Source organism: Budorcas taxicolor, chromosome 2, assembly GCF_023091745.1.
Source record: "Budorcas taxicolor isolate Tak-1 chromosome 2, Takin1.1, whole genome shotgun sequence".
Lineage (NCBI taxonomy): Eukaryota > Metazoa > Chordata > Mammalia > Artiodactyla > Bovidae > Budorcas > Budorcas taxicolor.
In genome coordinates this window covers 154,189,540-154,205,446 of record NC_068911.1, presented here as the reverse complement: position 1 = coordinate 154,205,446, position 15,907 = coordinate 154,189,540, and the positions used below count along the sequence as shown (strand labels likewise).

At 42.0% G+C, this 15,907-nt stretch overlaps 1 protein-coding gene across 1 annotated transcript in view; it reads left to right on the top strand.

Annotated features, from left to right (window-relative positions):
• Positions 1 to 15,907, top strand: part of EPHA4 (EPH receptor A4) — a 152,024-nt gene that overhangs the window by 54,779 nt on the left and 81,338 nt on the right. The window contains exon 4 of the mRNA XM_052636146.1: positions 10,701 to 10,856. Within this exon, the coding sequence (XP_052492106.1) occupies positions 10,701 to 10,856 (156 nt within the window). The remainder of the gene's footprint in view (positions 1 to 10,700; positions 10,857 to 15,907) is intronic.

Below are 15,907 nucleotides of genomic sequence, written 5' to 3'. Positions count from 1 at the left end.
AGCTAACTCCAAGGTAGGAGTGGAAACAATGGAAGGAAATAGAAGGTATAAAATAGGACGGAACTGTGGTTTGCTGTAGGAGATCATCTGCCTCATCAACTATTGACAGAAAAAAGAAACCTCAAAACCCAATTCAGTGATTTACTTAATTTAAAAATGTGTTTACATATTTTTAAAATAAAATGATCTTGTCCAAATAAGCTGCCAATGCTATGAGCCAGAATTCAATCCAAGGTTTTCCATGTCATGTTAACAAGGGAAATAAAACACTGAACATGTTATCTCACAATGGTTTTGAAATTATATCCAGTTCTATTAAAAAAGAGACAAAAACTAGAGTTTGATAAATTTATTATATGTTCTTAAATGTATGGATTGTCTGCACCTTTGCAGCCTGTTACATCCTACTTTAGTATAAGTTACCCTTTTAATGAGCAGTTAATACACACTGGACACTGTGCTTTACTTCATATTTATTATCTCACTTAATCAGCACATCAACCCTCAAATCAGGCTGCATCCCTTTCTTAAACCATTGGTACAAAAGAATAAACTTTCTATTAATTATCTTACCTCCCGGTAGGGTAATTTGACTAATTTGACTCAGTACTAGATTAAGGACATTTACTTTTAATTTGGTTTTCCAGGAAGGTTTTTGAAAGGCAATGTGTGGGATGACTGCTGCAGGGTGTATGACTTTCTTCTGATTGGTTAGTGGTGAGGTAGTGTTCCAGGAATCATAATTATTAACTTTCTGATTCCAATCAGGCTGGGGTCTCTGGAGTTCCTGTTTTCCATCTGGGTGGGGACCTGAGTTCCTAAAGAACTCAGAGATGTCTATCCAATTGTCCTGTATAGCCCTGGAGGAGGAACCTGGGCTCTGTCTTATCTCTGAACTATTGTTCAAGTAATTTTGCTCAGTTGCCTTCCCTTTGCCTCTGCATTCTATCATGTCTCAGATTAGTAGCTGCTTGGAACTCCAGGAGACACTGCAGGACAACAGAGGTCTAGGAACCTTGGATTCCAGGCTTGATCCTGGCATGCGGCAGAAGGAGTGGGGTGGTCAAGTCATTCATCTCAAAAATGAACATGGTGCACTACATTTAATGTTGACAAAGTGTGACCCCAGATCTGACACCTGTTTTTATGATCTAAGAGCTAAGAATGATTTTTATAGATGGCATTTGCAATTGATTTAATAATAACGAACACTTTCTTTGAACCCCAATTGTGAAAAATATCCCTCCAGTTAGGAATTCCATTCTCATGAGCAAATAGCACTTAATTGTTACTATTATATTTTGAATTCTATCAGTAAAAACTTGTAAAAATTTCTCAGAATTTTATCTTGTTATATGAGTGCCTTCTTAATATTCTTGGTCTTCCCCTTGGCCTGCAAAGCCTGAATTATTTACTGTCTAGCTCTTTACAGGCCTTCCCCGCTGGTTCCGTGTAAAGAATCTGCCTGCCATTGCAGGAGACGCAGGAGACTCAGGCTCGATCCCTGGGTTGGGAAGATCCCCTGGAGGAGGAAATGGCAACCCATGCCAGTATTCTTGCCCAGAGAATCCTATGGGCAGGGCAGCCATGGTTTCGCAAAGAATCAAATGCGACTGAGCACGCAGGAGAGCTCTATACAGAGATGTTTGCCTACTCCTGGACTAGATGGTCAGGAAATTTTCTTAAAATAGTCAGTTCACAGATGTACCAGGAAAACCAGTTGTGGAAGGCAGATGACTGGACGGTGTGGTTTTGCCACTGTTTTGCTATTTTTGAATGAAATAGAGTCAGGTGGTCCCAAAGCATAGCCCCATTTCCCTGTAACAACTGCATCTTTACCTGTAGCTTTCAAAAGCATGAGAAGAGATTTCTATGCCTGATTTATAGGTTCAACTACACTGCCAAGGTTAGAAAAGCAACCTTGCCTTGGGCACATCTTTAACCTCTCTGCCTCAGTTTTCCCATCTGTACTGTGGGGGGATCTGTTAATGTTCACAGCTTCCCCAAAGATGGCTGGAGATTGCACAGTTTAGCAAAAATCTGAAAGCAGAAACCTTCTTTCCCACTGCTATCCACTACTAAGTCACTTCAGTTCAGTTCAGTCGCTCAGTCGTGTCCGACTCTTTGTGACCCCATGAATCACAGCACGCCAGGCCTCCCTGTCCATCACCATCTCCCGGAGTTCACTCAGACTCACGTCCATCGAGTCCGTGATGCCATCCAGCCATCTCGTCCTCGATCGTCCCCTTCTCCTCCTGCCCCCAATCCCCCCCAGCATCAGAGTTTTTCCAATGAGTCAACTCTTTGCAGGAGGTGGCCAAAGTACTGGAGTTTCAGCTTTAGCATCATTCCTTCCAAAGAAATCCCAGGGTTGATCTCCTTCAGAATGGACTGGTTGGATCTCCTTGAAGTCCAAGGGACTCTCAAGAGTCTTCTCCAACACCACAGTTCAAAAGCATCAATTCTTCAGCGCTCAGCCTTCTTCACAGTCCAACTCTCACATCCATACATGACCACTGGAAAAACCATAGCCTTGACTAGATGGACCTTAGTCGGCAAAGTAATGTCTCTGCTTGTGAATATACTATCTAGGTTGGTCATAACTTTTCTTCCAAGGAGTAAGCGTCTTTTAATTTCATGGCTGCAGTCACCATCTGCAGTGATTTTGGAGCCCCAAAAAATAAAGTCTGATACTGTTTCTACTGTTTCCCCATCTATTTCCCGTGAAGTGATGGGACTGGATGCCATGATCTTCATTTTCTGAACGTTGAGCTTTAAGCCAACTTTTTCACTCTCCTCTTTCACTTTCATCAAGAGGCTTTTTAGTTCCTCTTCACTTTCTGCCATAAGGGTGGTGTCATCTGCCTATCTGAGGTTATTGATATTTCTCCCAGCAATCTTGATTTCAGCTTGTGTTTCTTCCAGTCCAGCGCTTCTCATGATGTACTCTACATATAAGTTAAATAAGCAGGGTGACAATATACAGCCTTGACGTACTCCTTTTCCAATTTGGAACCAGTCTGTTCTATGTCCAGTTCTAACTGTTGCTTCCTGACCTGCATACGGATTTCTCAAGAGGCAGGTCAGGTGGTCTGGTATTCCCATCTCTTTCAGAATTGTCCACAGTTTATTGTGATCCACACAGTCAAAGGCTTTGGCATAGTCAATAAAGCAGAAATAGATGTTTTTCTGGAACTCTCTTGCTTTGTCCATGATCCAGCGGATGTTGGCAATTTGATCTCTGGTTCCTCTGCCTTTCCTAAAACCAGCTTGAACATCAGGGAGTTCACGGTTCAGTTATTGCTGAAGCCTGGCTTGGAGAATTTTGAGCATTCCTTTACTAGCATATGAGATGAGTGCAATTGTGCGGTAGTTTGAGCATTCTTTGGCATTGCCTTTCTTGGGAATTGGAATGAAAACTGACCTTTTCCAGTCCTGTGGCCACTCTTGAGTTTTCCAAATTTGCTGGCATATTGAGTGCAGCGCTTTCACAGCATCATCTTTCAGGATTTGAAACAGCTCAACTGGAATTCCATCACGTCCACTAGCTTTGTTCGTAGTGATGCTTTCCAAGGACCACTTGACTTCACATTCCAGGATGTCTGGCTCTAGGTGAGTGATCACACCATCATGATTATCTGGGTCGTGAAGGTCTTTTTTGTACAGTTCTTCCGTGTATTCTTGCCACCTCTTCTTAATATCTTCTGCTTCTGTTAGGTCCAGACCATTTCTGTCCTTTATCGAGCCCATCTTTGCATGAAATGTTCCCTTGGTGTCTCTAATTTTCTTGAAGAGATCTCTAGTCTTTCCCATTCTGTTGTTTTCCTCTATTTCTTTGCATTGATTGCTGATGAAGGCTTTCTTATCTCTTCTTGCTATTCTTTGGAACTCTGCATTCAGGTGCTTGTATCTTTCCTTTTCTCCTTTGCTTTTTGCCTCTCTTCTTTTCACAGCTATTTGTAAGGCCTCCCCAGACAGCCATTTTGCTTTTTTGCATTTCTTTTCCATGGGGATGGTCTTGATCCCTGTCTCCAGTACAGTGTCACAAACATCATTCCATAGTTCATCAGGCACTCTATCTATCAGATCTAGGCCCTTAAATCAATTTCTCACTTCCACTGTATAATCATAAGGGATTTGATTTAAGTCATACCTGAATGGTCTAACGGTTTTCCCTACTTTCTTCAATTTGAGTTTGAATTTGGTAATAAGGAGTTCATGATCTGAGCCACAGTCAGCTCCTGGTCTTGTTTTTGTTGACTGTATAGAGCTTCTCCATCTTTGTCTGCAGAGAATATATCAGTCTGATTTCGATGTTGCCATCTGGCGATGTCCATGTGTAGAGTCTTCTCTTGTGTTGTTGGAAGAGGGTGTTTGCTATGACCAGTGCATTTTCTTGGCAAAATTCTATTAGTGTTTGTCCTGCTTCATTCCACATTCCAAGGCCAAATTTGCCTGTTACTCCAGGTGTTTCTTGACTTCCTACTAAGTCACTTCAGCTGCGTCCACCTCTTTGTGACCCCCAAGGACTATAGCCTTCCAGGCTCCTCTGTCCATGAGATTTTCCAGGCAAGAATACTGGCGTGGGTTGCCATTTCCTTCTCCAGACAATCTTCCCAACCCAGGGATCGAAGGCATGTCTCTTATGTCTCGTGCAGCAGCATTGGCAGGCAGGTTCTTTACCATAGCACCACCTGGGAAGCCCAGAAACCCTCTTTAGAGACCTCATTTTATTTTTGTTTTCATGTTTTTAAACTTTTATTTTTGTATATATTTTTCTTTTCCTTTGGCTGTGCTGTGTGGCATGCAGGATCTTAGTTCCCTGACCAGGCACTGAACCCTTTGTCCCGGGCGTTGGGAGCACACAGTCTTAACCACTAGACCGCCAAGGAAGTCCCCAGAAACTTTCTATGACAGATTTCTTTCCTCTTGAGAAATCCTCTTAGTCATATAATATACAGTTTAACAAGTGAATCAATTAATCTGAAACTAACCTGGTAACAATAGCTTCCCTGGTGGCTCAGGGGGTAAAGAATCTGCCCACAGTGCAGGAGACTCGGATTCAATCCCGAGTCAGAAAGGTCCCCTGCAGAAGGGAATAGCTACCCACTCCAGGATTCTTGCCCGGAGAATCCCATGGACAGTGAAGCCTGGTGGGCTACAGTCCATGGGGTCGCAAAGATTCGGACACATCTGAGTGACTAACGCTTTCACTTTCAACTTGGTAATGGCCATTACTTAACTTTGATATATTTAAAACAAATTCTTAAGCATATGGAAGCTACTGTATATTCAGTACACAAAAGGCAGAACTTCCTGTAGTACAGGTCTCCATGCATGCACGCTCTGTCGATTCAGTCATAGCCTCTCCCTTCTCCAGCAGATCTTCCAGACCCAGAAATCTGTCTGTGGTCTCCTACATTGCAGGCAGATTCTTTACCAACTGAGCTATCAGGGAAGCCCACAGGTCTGGAGGTGTGTGCCTAATGTCCCACCCACACGATGCAGTTAGAGGGACCCGCACGCCTCCCAGAGTGAAATGTTCCCCCAGAGTCAGTTTGTATAAAGGGCTCAGATTTCCCCAAGGGAGCCACTGTTGGAATTTCAGCTTTGACCTTCTGGAGACTCCAAATTAAAATGCAAATTCGTTACCTAGGAAGGTAATTTTTAACACATTAATGTTTATTTGTTAGTACTTTAGCACAAATTAGGTTTTTTTCAAATTAGCCAGCTGCCTAAGAGCAGTGCTTAAATAGAAGTGAATCAGCCTCCCAGAGGTGGGCTTAGGGTCAGTTTGAATAAAAGTCCTTGGGTGATGGTGTTAAATCCCCCACCACAGTCAGACCCCATCATTTGCAAGAGAGTCATGCACTCTCACTTGCGCACGTGCACACACACACACATACACACACACATGAGACTTCATAGTCCAGACTCTAGCATAACATTGCCCAATAGAAATAGAGTGTATGGGGTTTAGTAGCCAAAGTCAAAAATGTGAAATTTAAAAGGTTAAATTAAACTTAATGGTATTTTATTTAACTTAGCATATCCAGAATATTGCTTCAATATATAATCAATATAAAAATTATTGTTATTTCTCCTTTTTGAGTACTAAAGCTTTGAATTGTGTGTGTGTGTGTGTTTGTGTGTGTGTGTGTGTGTGTGTGTGTGTGCGCGCTGAGTCCTATCTGACTCTTTGTGACCCCAATGAACTAGCCCACCAGGCTCCTCTGTCCATGGGATTTCCCAGGCAAGAATACTGGAGTGGGTTGCCATTTCCTTCTCCAGGCAATCTTCCTGACCTGGGGATCAAACCCTTATCTCTTGCCTTTGAAATCTTGTGTGTATTTCACATTTATTCAGACCAGCCACATTTCAAGTGCCCCGGGGCCACCTCTGGCCAGTCGTTACCTTATTAAACAGGGCAGCTTTGAAGGATGTGGATCTGGAAAGTGAGTCACAGTTATGTGACTGGTGAAGGTAGCAACCGGATGGCCTAGGGGTGAACAAATAGAAGATAGTACCACCTCTGTTTCCCCAGCACTCAATTATATCAGTGTCACATTTTTGCTTGAAATCAGTCATAACTTTGTATAACTACATGAAAATTTTTAGAAGAACCTGATGTTGACCCCACCACTTAACTGTGTGACCTTGGACCATTACCCCAAACCCTCCATTGTTTCCTTTGCCAAATAGAAAATGAAAAGCTTCAATCTTGCAGGACTGTTGTGAAGATTAAATGAAAGAATGCATGTAAACATTATAAATGTTCAATGAATGCTTGGTATATCATCACAATTGGTATGATCATTAGCAAGTTTTTTTAAGATAACTTTAAAGATGAACTATAAAGGTAATCAGGTACTATAAATCTTTCTGCATTTCTCTAAAAAGGAGAAAAATGACTAAATATTTATATGTAATGACTAGTTCCTTAAATTGAGTAGTACACTGTGTGTGTGTGTGTGTGTGTGTGTGTGTGTGTGTGTGTGTGTTAGTCCTTTAGTCATGTCTGACTCTTTGTGACCCCATGGACTGTAGCCTGCCAGGCTCTTCTGTCCATGGAATTCTCCAGGCAAGAACACTGGAGTGGGTAGCCATTCTCTTCTCCAGGGAATCTTCCTGACCCAGGGATCCAACCCAAGTCTCCTGCATTGAAGGCATATTCTTTATCATCTGAGCCATCAGGGAAATCCATACCTCCTCTATACACTAAGAAATCCTGCAGATACTACCTTGCCTTAAGAACTATTTTGGTACTGTTTTTAAACAAAAGTAGTTTTATGTAAATGCTATATTCCACAAGGAAACGTGTACAGATTATCCTGCTACTGCATGGTACTGGGTGAGTCAATGATAGAAAAGTTTTTGTTTCTCTTCTGCATTCTCATTTATTAATATCTTCTTTTATTTAAAGACAGCAGAAAAAAATTATTAAGGCAAAGCTAAAGGAAAAGAAAGCTTTGCATGGCATATGTGAACTCATTTTCCCACAGTGGCATATATGAACTGTCCAGTAAAGCACTCCTTCTACCGCACCCCATCTAGTGAATCCTCACCAGCAAGAGGGCAGAAGAAGGAAAGCATCTCTTGGGTGTGCTCTCTCCAAACACACTTACCAAGTCAGTATCCTTCAAAACTGTAGTGGAATAGTTTCCACCTAAAAGAGAATGATGGAAAAGCATAGCACATGTCAATGCTTGCTATACACGTTTCATGGAGATTTTGTTTAGAATGGAAGATGTAGTATAGATTTTAAAATGCAAATAAGTGGTGAATAAACATGGGATGTACTTACACATTCATGCACCAAATGCTGCAAGGCTATGAACCACACAGAGCAAAGAAATGTACTCAGCCATCAATTTAGAAGGTCATTTTGAGTGTAGGCAGTGAAATGGCTGTGTGCATGAAAAACTACTACTATATTTTGAGAGATCCTTTCTAAGAATCCTGAAATATTAATAACATGGTCTTAATGTAGTTGAAGACAAAGGAATGTGTTAAGGGTAGCAAGGGTTGCTGAGTGTTGCACAATGACAATTTTGTGTTTCTACTCTTGCTTATAAAAGCAAGAGGAAAAGAGTAAAAATAGTCAGTGTGTTTAAAGAACAGCAGCTTTCAATATCCCCAGTAGATATAAAATTCAGTATTCCTCAGATGAATTCACAAATACTTACTCTTGGTAACATTAATATACTAGCTTCAAGGAAACAGAAAAGAAGTATAAAATTAAAAACTCCTTTCTTCCTTAAATGAACATGCATATATATACAACTAATTTTTGAACTTTAAGAAATTCAGGACATCCTTCAATTTTATTTTTGTTAACTAGGAATTTAATTTTCTAACTGAAAGTATTCTTATCAGAATAGACATTGCGGAAGCAGCAATGCTTTTTTTCCTTAAGTTCTTAAGTGTGTTCTGTTTTCACATGGCAGTGAACCAGTCATAGACCAATTTTTTGTTTTCAACATTCCACTCCCATTTTAAGTTTTTACATTTGATGCCTGATGAAAGAATGTTCACAAGGATCAGTCAGGAACGTGGAAAGCTTTCCTCCAATATCCAGATGTGAACAAATAAAAGCAATTTATCGCTTTGGCCAGTCCCAGCCCGGAGCGACCAATTTCCACAAGTTGCCTTTGTGGGCTGTGACTGACTGAGTGACATGTGACCCAGGGAGTTTGTGTCAAGTTCAAGGAACCATTGTGTTTGAAGTGGGAAGGTCAAGTTGAACCCTCAGTGCTTCTTCCTGCCAAAGCTGGAGTTTTTTTTTATTTTAATCGAAAATGCAGTGTCATCTTTAAGCGTGACCAGAAAGTACTTGCATGTTGAACCTTATCTAATGATATGATGTGTATAAACTTGAGACAGCATAAATCTCAGCCACTGGGGCAACTTGTTTTTCTAAGATGCTCCGGTCCAGTGAAAGACAAAAGCAAATAAGGGAGAGATTGATCTCCGAGCGCTTTTATTGTCGGCGCTACACACATCATAAAGTTTTGGCTCGTTAAGGGAAGTTCCATAAACAACATTAGTTAATAATGGTGAAGTCACTGTGGACCTTTCTGGAGCTTCTGCTCAACTCCCTTTCCGCTTGCCTGTTAGCAGAGCATGATTAAGAAAATACCAACAGGATGTGCTGGAGGGTGGAACAGACTTCAACTGGAAGCCATACGGATGCTTGATGGATGAGTAACGGGATGGGGAATGTGGCCATATCTCTCAGCGAATCACACAGTTCTGTGCATCTTTTTTTCTTCTGGTTTGAGCAAAATCTGCTGACTGCTGGCACGATTGGTCTCTTGCGGTGGTCACACTGATGGAACTTCTCCCAGATGATTTTTTTGATAGTATGGAAATACCCAAAGTATGTGAGAAATGGAAAAAAAAAAAATTGAGAGTGAATCATACTGGAAAGATTGTGAGTAACTGTCACATTTTTAATGGTACCTCTGGTCTTATAAAATGACTGTATTTTTTAATGGCCTTGTCACTGTGGGTTTAATACGGATGGTGTGGGTCAATTTTTATGTTAGGTTGAGACTGATTTGGGAGGTGATCTTGAAGGGCATAGGGGAGAGAAAAAGGGAGAGTAAGACCCTATTAATTATTTTTTATTGTGAGGTTTCCCAGAATTATTGAGGTTTTCCACATTAGTCAAAGCAGTCCTCAGTGTCAGCATGATGTTTATAAAGATGAAGTCATGGAAAGCGTGTCAGGTGCATGAGGAACTATACGGTCCATGTTCTCCCCACCAGTCACTTGGGCTGTGTGTGCAGAGGGAGGGAGGTGTTGAAAAATGGAGGAAGGGGAGAACAGGAGGGTTTTATGAAGTTGAAAATAAACACAGAGTATCTGCTGATCTTAAAAAAACCTTAACATATTATATTCCAAAATGTTCTGTGGGTAGTTTATATTACTTTCCCCTGAAATCATGATCTACGTCTTACCAACTCTTCTATGTTTGGTTGCTTATGTTGGTCTTTCACTTTGGATATAATTAAGAAATAATCACCTACCAATTTTTGGTTGGCACTGAGCTACACTTCCAACTGGTTGGTTCAAGACCATGCTCTTAGATTCCATAGCATGGGGCCAAAAGTATAGGCTTTGGGGCCTGAACACTTGCAGTCAAAGCTGGTCTCTGACATTTACCAGATGCGTGGTCTGGTGCTGACAATTTACTGCTCAAAGCTGGTATTCCTCATTTCTAAGGTAAGGTTAATAACAGTGCCTGTGGAAATGGAGAGCTGTAAAGATCAAACAATGTTGTGCATATAAGCATGTAGGAAGCACTTGGGTAAACTTTAGGTGTGATTTTATTGATACAACTGGTTTTAAGAAAATTTTTTTCATAGGGCTTTGCCACCTGACCAATCATGTTAAAGACTGTTAAAGAGTGGTTGTTATCAACGGATATTTTGGGTTGTTTTACCTGCATCTCCAGCCAGATGCTCACTCAGCCGTGAGCAGTTCAGTCACTCAGCCGTGTCCGACTCTTTGCGATCCCATGCACTACAGCACGCCAGGCTTCCCTGTCCTTCATCATCTCCTAGAGCTTGCTCAAACTCATGTCCATTGAGTCAGTGAGATTAGCAAAAAATATCTCCTGAATCAAGAAAGTGACATCTTGCTTTGCTTTGTTAACCAGGGGTTTATATCGGTTTGTTTTTTCTGCTTCCCTTTAGCTTGCAAAATTGGATATTACAAGGCCCTCTCCACGGATGCCGCCTGTGCTAAGTGCCCACCACACAGCTACTCTGTCTGGGAAGGCGCCACGTCGTGTACCTGTGACCGAGGCTTCTTCAGAGCGGACAACGATGCCGCCTCCATGCCCTGCACCCGTAAGTTATACACTCATCTCCCATGTCTTAGATGCCAGCAGCTTCCATTACCATCATTGGGGCACTTGTCAGCCCTTCTCCCAGGATAAGGGTGCAGGGGAGCAAATGAAATCAAACGTGCATCTTTTCTCACTCAGAGCAGGAGAAATGCTTAGGAAAAGAATGGCTCGTTCTCACTGAGTTTGTTGCCTTCAGAGTGCACAGCTGCCAACAGACTAGTTTTTGTAGCAGAGATGGTATGTTCAGGGGTTGTGAGACAGTGTAATTAGAGCTGAGATGGGAATTTATAAACGGTTTTAACATGTCATCACGGACTCTTGGGAAGTTTGACAGCTGCAGGGGAAAACAGTAAAGGATGGGATCACGTGTGGGCAGGTGGTTTCAGTTCTGTGTGCTGACCTCATGGCTTGCGATGTCATTTCCCTTCACTACTTTTCTTCTTTCCTCATAGTTTTGTGTTCATAACATTTAGGCCTGGATCCTCGTGAATGCTTGTTGAATGATGGGCACTGAATACACGCTGGGATAAGGAATGAATGGGGTTCGCACCTTGGGATGCAAGGGAACAGAGAGCTCTTTCTCACACTTTCTATGGACAGTGGTCCTAAAGGTTACTATTGCTTTCATTCATACTCTGGGATTCATAAATACTGCAATGGCTATGACCTTGACCAGAAGAGGGAGTGATGGGCCTGGGTGCCCTTGTGTTCTCATTGGCCAAGTCTGTGTTTGGAGGGTCAGAATCGAGTGGCCAGGCACAGAGGCTTTGCACAGGTTTTGGCTTTGTTTCCCAGCCCACTGTTTAGTACCCAGGTGACTGTTGGAGCCTTTTAAGTCTCAGTCTCCTCATCTGTCAAATGGAGTAATAATAGTACCTCCTTCACGGTTGTTCCTACTCAACACCTTCACATTGTTTATATACTTGCATAATGAATAAAATCATGCCACTTGATAGATTTTAGCTTTTACTATCACTAAGACTTCCATTATTTTGTTTCTTAACTACCGTATAGTCTACCTTGGCTGGCCTGAAAATAACACTGCAGACAGGAGTATTTTCTGATTTGGAGGTATTTGGGTCAGTGGTGGGGGCATTTTCTTGCCCAGTCAAGGAACACATTTAAAAGGAGCAGGTAGAGAAACTTCAGGGCAGTCCCAAATTTGTGCTGAAATTGCCCTACCCTCAGGAGTTCCTTAGAGAAGGCAATGGCACCCCACTCCAATACTCTTGCCTGGAAAATCCCATGGATGGAGGAGCCTGGTGGGCCGCAGCCCATGAGGTCGCTAAGAGTCGGACACGACTGAGCGACTTCACTTTCGCTTTTCACTTTGATACATTGGAGAAGGAAATGGCAACCCACTCCAGTGTTCTTGCCTGGAGAATCCCAGGGACGGGGGAGCCTGGTGCGAGGCCGTCTATGGGGTCACACAGAGTCGGACACGACTGAAGCTACCTAGCAGCAACAGCAGCAGCAGCAGCAGCAGGAGCTCCTTTCATAACCAGAGATGATAGTAATTATAATCATGATAACAGCAACCTTTTTATCATCACATCCAGGTAATGTATTAGACACTTTCCATTAACCTTATCATAGGGCTCACAAGATAACAAATATATGAGATAGATATTATCTTCATTTTAGAGAGTAACTGCCAGCCCCAGCATCCACCCGAGCTGAGTGATGGCTCTGCAAGACCAGAAGACTCTTGCAGAGTTTCTATTTCTTTGGAGGCACTCTTACCCCTTCCCTAGCTCAAGCTCAAACTTCCAGAAGGAAGGTTATTAGGGCCAGCCTTAGGTGTGAGCACAACGGGGCAAAGATTTTCTCATTTTTCTTTGTTCCTTCCATAGACTACCTGCTTCCCTGGATGCCAGGTCGATTTGACGTGCTCCAGTCCCAGCCTTTTTCTTTTCCAATCTACATATCCTTCTCTAATGTTCCATTGTGTGAGATTAGCTTAATAATAAATTCTCCTCTGTCTCCAGCTGATTCTCCAATGATTCTCCAGTTGTGATTTTAGGTCATAGTGGCAAACTCAAAGGGAAACTCTGTGGGACAACAGTGTGCTAATTGGCCTCATTTTGCATCATGCAGCCCAACTCCTACTTTTCAAACAGATAAAGTCTTTCTCTAGGCCAGGGCTTGACTGTGTCATGAACCTCATAAAAGTCTCCTCTGATGGCAAGACAACCTGGCTTTTTCTCCCAGGTGCTTTTAGTCTTATGATTCTGATCTGTTGTCTACATCCTAGGGGACCATGGGCTGATCACTTAATTCCTGCAGCTTGCCATGTGGGAGTTTAGGGAGACCCTAAAAGTTGGTACATGCCTAAGTTACTGGCACATTTGCCATATGTGTACAAGTGGTTTCTGAACCCTTGAAATTTTATGTTTTTATAGGAATTACATTGTCAGCTTTACCTTAACTATGCAAATAAGAAAAGGAAAATATTGATTTTAGCCTGTGGGTAGATCTGAAAGTTTTAACACTAAAGTAACTTATGCATTTTTCAGAGACTGGTTTCATCAATGAAAGAAAAATGGCTTTTTTTTGGTCATTGATAAGAGACCTATGAAAGTACCAAAGCAATATGTGAGTCTCTGACATTTTCCTAATGGGATCCTTGCGTTTATTTCATCTCTGACTCTGAGTTAAGAGGAAACATGGTACTGATGTTAACACCGCACACTTGCGAGGCTATTTAATCTCTTCAAGCCCCAGTTTCAGTTGAGTTCAGTTGCTCAGTCATGTCAGACTCTATGTGACCCCATGGACTGTAGCACACCAGGCTTCCCTGCCCATCACCAACTCCTGGAGCTTGCTCAAATTCATGTCCATTGAGTTGGTGATGTCATCTAACTATCTCATCCTCTGTAGTCCCCTTCTCCCACCTTCAATCTTTCCCAGCGTCAGGGTCTTTTTCAGTGAGTCAATTCTTTGCATCAGGTGGCCGAAGTATTGGAGTTTCAGCTTCAGCATCAGTCCTTCCAGTGAATATTCAGGGCTAATTTCCTTTCAGATGGACTGGTTTGATCTCCTTGCAGTCCAAGGGACTCTCAAGAGTCTTCTCCAACACCGCAGTTCAAAAGCGTCTATTCTTTGGTGCTCAGCTTTCTTTATGGTACGACTCTCACATCCATACATGATGTGATGGGTCATGGAAAAAGCCATACTGGAAAAGCCATAGCTTTGACTGGATGGACCTTTGTTGGCAAAGTGATGTCTCTGCTTTTTAATATACTGTCTAGATTGGTCATAACTTTTCTTCCAAGGCACAAGTATCTTTTAATTTCATGGCTGCAGTCACCATCTGCAGTGATTTTTGGGGCCCAAGAAAATAAAGTCTGTCACTGTTTCCATTGTTTCTCCATTGTTTTCCCATTTGCCATGAAATGATGGGACCGGATGCCATGATCTTAGTTTTTGAATGTTAAGTTTCAATCCAGCGTCAGAGGGCAGACAGAATGATAGCCCCAGTTTACTCATCTGTAAAATGGGATTCTTTACTAGCTACCTGTGGAGTCATTTTAAAAATTAAACAAGAAGATATTTGGAAAAGTCTGGCACAAAATAGGGATCTAATTATTGTTTTCTTTTCTTTTATTCCAAGCTGGTCACTCCCTTCTCCAAACTACCTCCACAGCAGATGGTCCATGCATCTCATTGCCCCTCTAAAGAGAATTTCTCACTTGACTACAGTATTAAGCTACCAATGGCTGTACAGTACTCCAGAAGCCCTGGGGGGTAGAACTCAGACATCAGTATTTTCAAAAGTTGCCCTCCTCATTCTACTATACAGACAAGGTTGAGATCATTCCTCTGTGAAGTTAAAATTTTAATTTTTTTCTAATTTGATAAATATTAACTACACGAAAGACTCTTAAGACTCTTTGAGATATGGCTGATCTGTGAGGTGACCATATTTTGCTAATGGATAGACTAGTGAATTAACCAGCAGAATTAGAATCCATTCTGACCTGTTCCTCTTCTAAATTTCTCCCATCCTGGTGAATAGTAGACCTGCATTGTCCAGCATATTAGCCACTGGGCCTATTTTAATTGGCACATTGCAAAGACTCCATAGCTACATGTTGTGAGCATACTGAATGGCACTGCTAGAAAATATTTCTGCCATCACAGAAAGTTCCAGTGGACAGACAGTATGGTAGCAGATTTTTCAATAGAGAAGACAGTGGGAGTTTCTCAGAGAATCTTTTGTTCAAATAACCCGTAAAATGAAGCCCTTCCCCTTTGCCCCACCCCCAGGTTTATTGGCTTCTCTTGACAAGACGTGGGGATGGAAAGGACCATAAACATCAAGGATCCTTTAAACGTGATTTCAGCCTCTAATCAGCTCTTCCCAGTTGGTTAAGCCAGGTGACAAACCCAGTTCCCTTGCGCTGACAGCCGTGGTAATCAGGGACCTTCTTTTGTTCATTATGCTGTCTTTAACCCCAACATTCTTATGCAGCCCTGCGTTTAGTGAGCGCTCACTGTGACGGCACACTAATGAAGAAATAAAACACTCTCTCTGAGAATCATTCTTCTAGCCAAAGAAAGAGACTGCTCCACTGGCTTGTAAAATCAGGTTTCTGTTCACTTGGCGAATGATTAGACCAGGTGAATACAAGTCGTATTGGCTAATTTAGAAGGAAACGCCTAAGACGTTCTTCACACCATCAGCATTGCTGGAAAACTTCAGAGAATTTAATGGCGAATAAACTTGATCTCTTGGAGGACTTTTTGACTGGAGCCTCTGGTTAGGTGGACATAAATGGCTATGAGTGAGATAGGCAGGGTTTCAGTGGGCACATCACATAATTCAAGAAAATAATCCATTCCCATCCATCCAATCCATGGGATTCTAGTCCATGCCATTAGAATAGAGTTTTAACAATGCTTCTTAAAGGTGAATGTGCATAGAAATCACGTGAAGTCACCTAAGGATTGGTTGGAGAGGTCAAGTCTGACTTTCTGCATCTCTCGCAAGTCCCCGGATGCTGCTGTTGCGGTGGACTGTCTTTGTTTTATTGTTTAGTCACTAAGTCA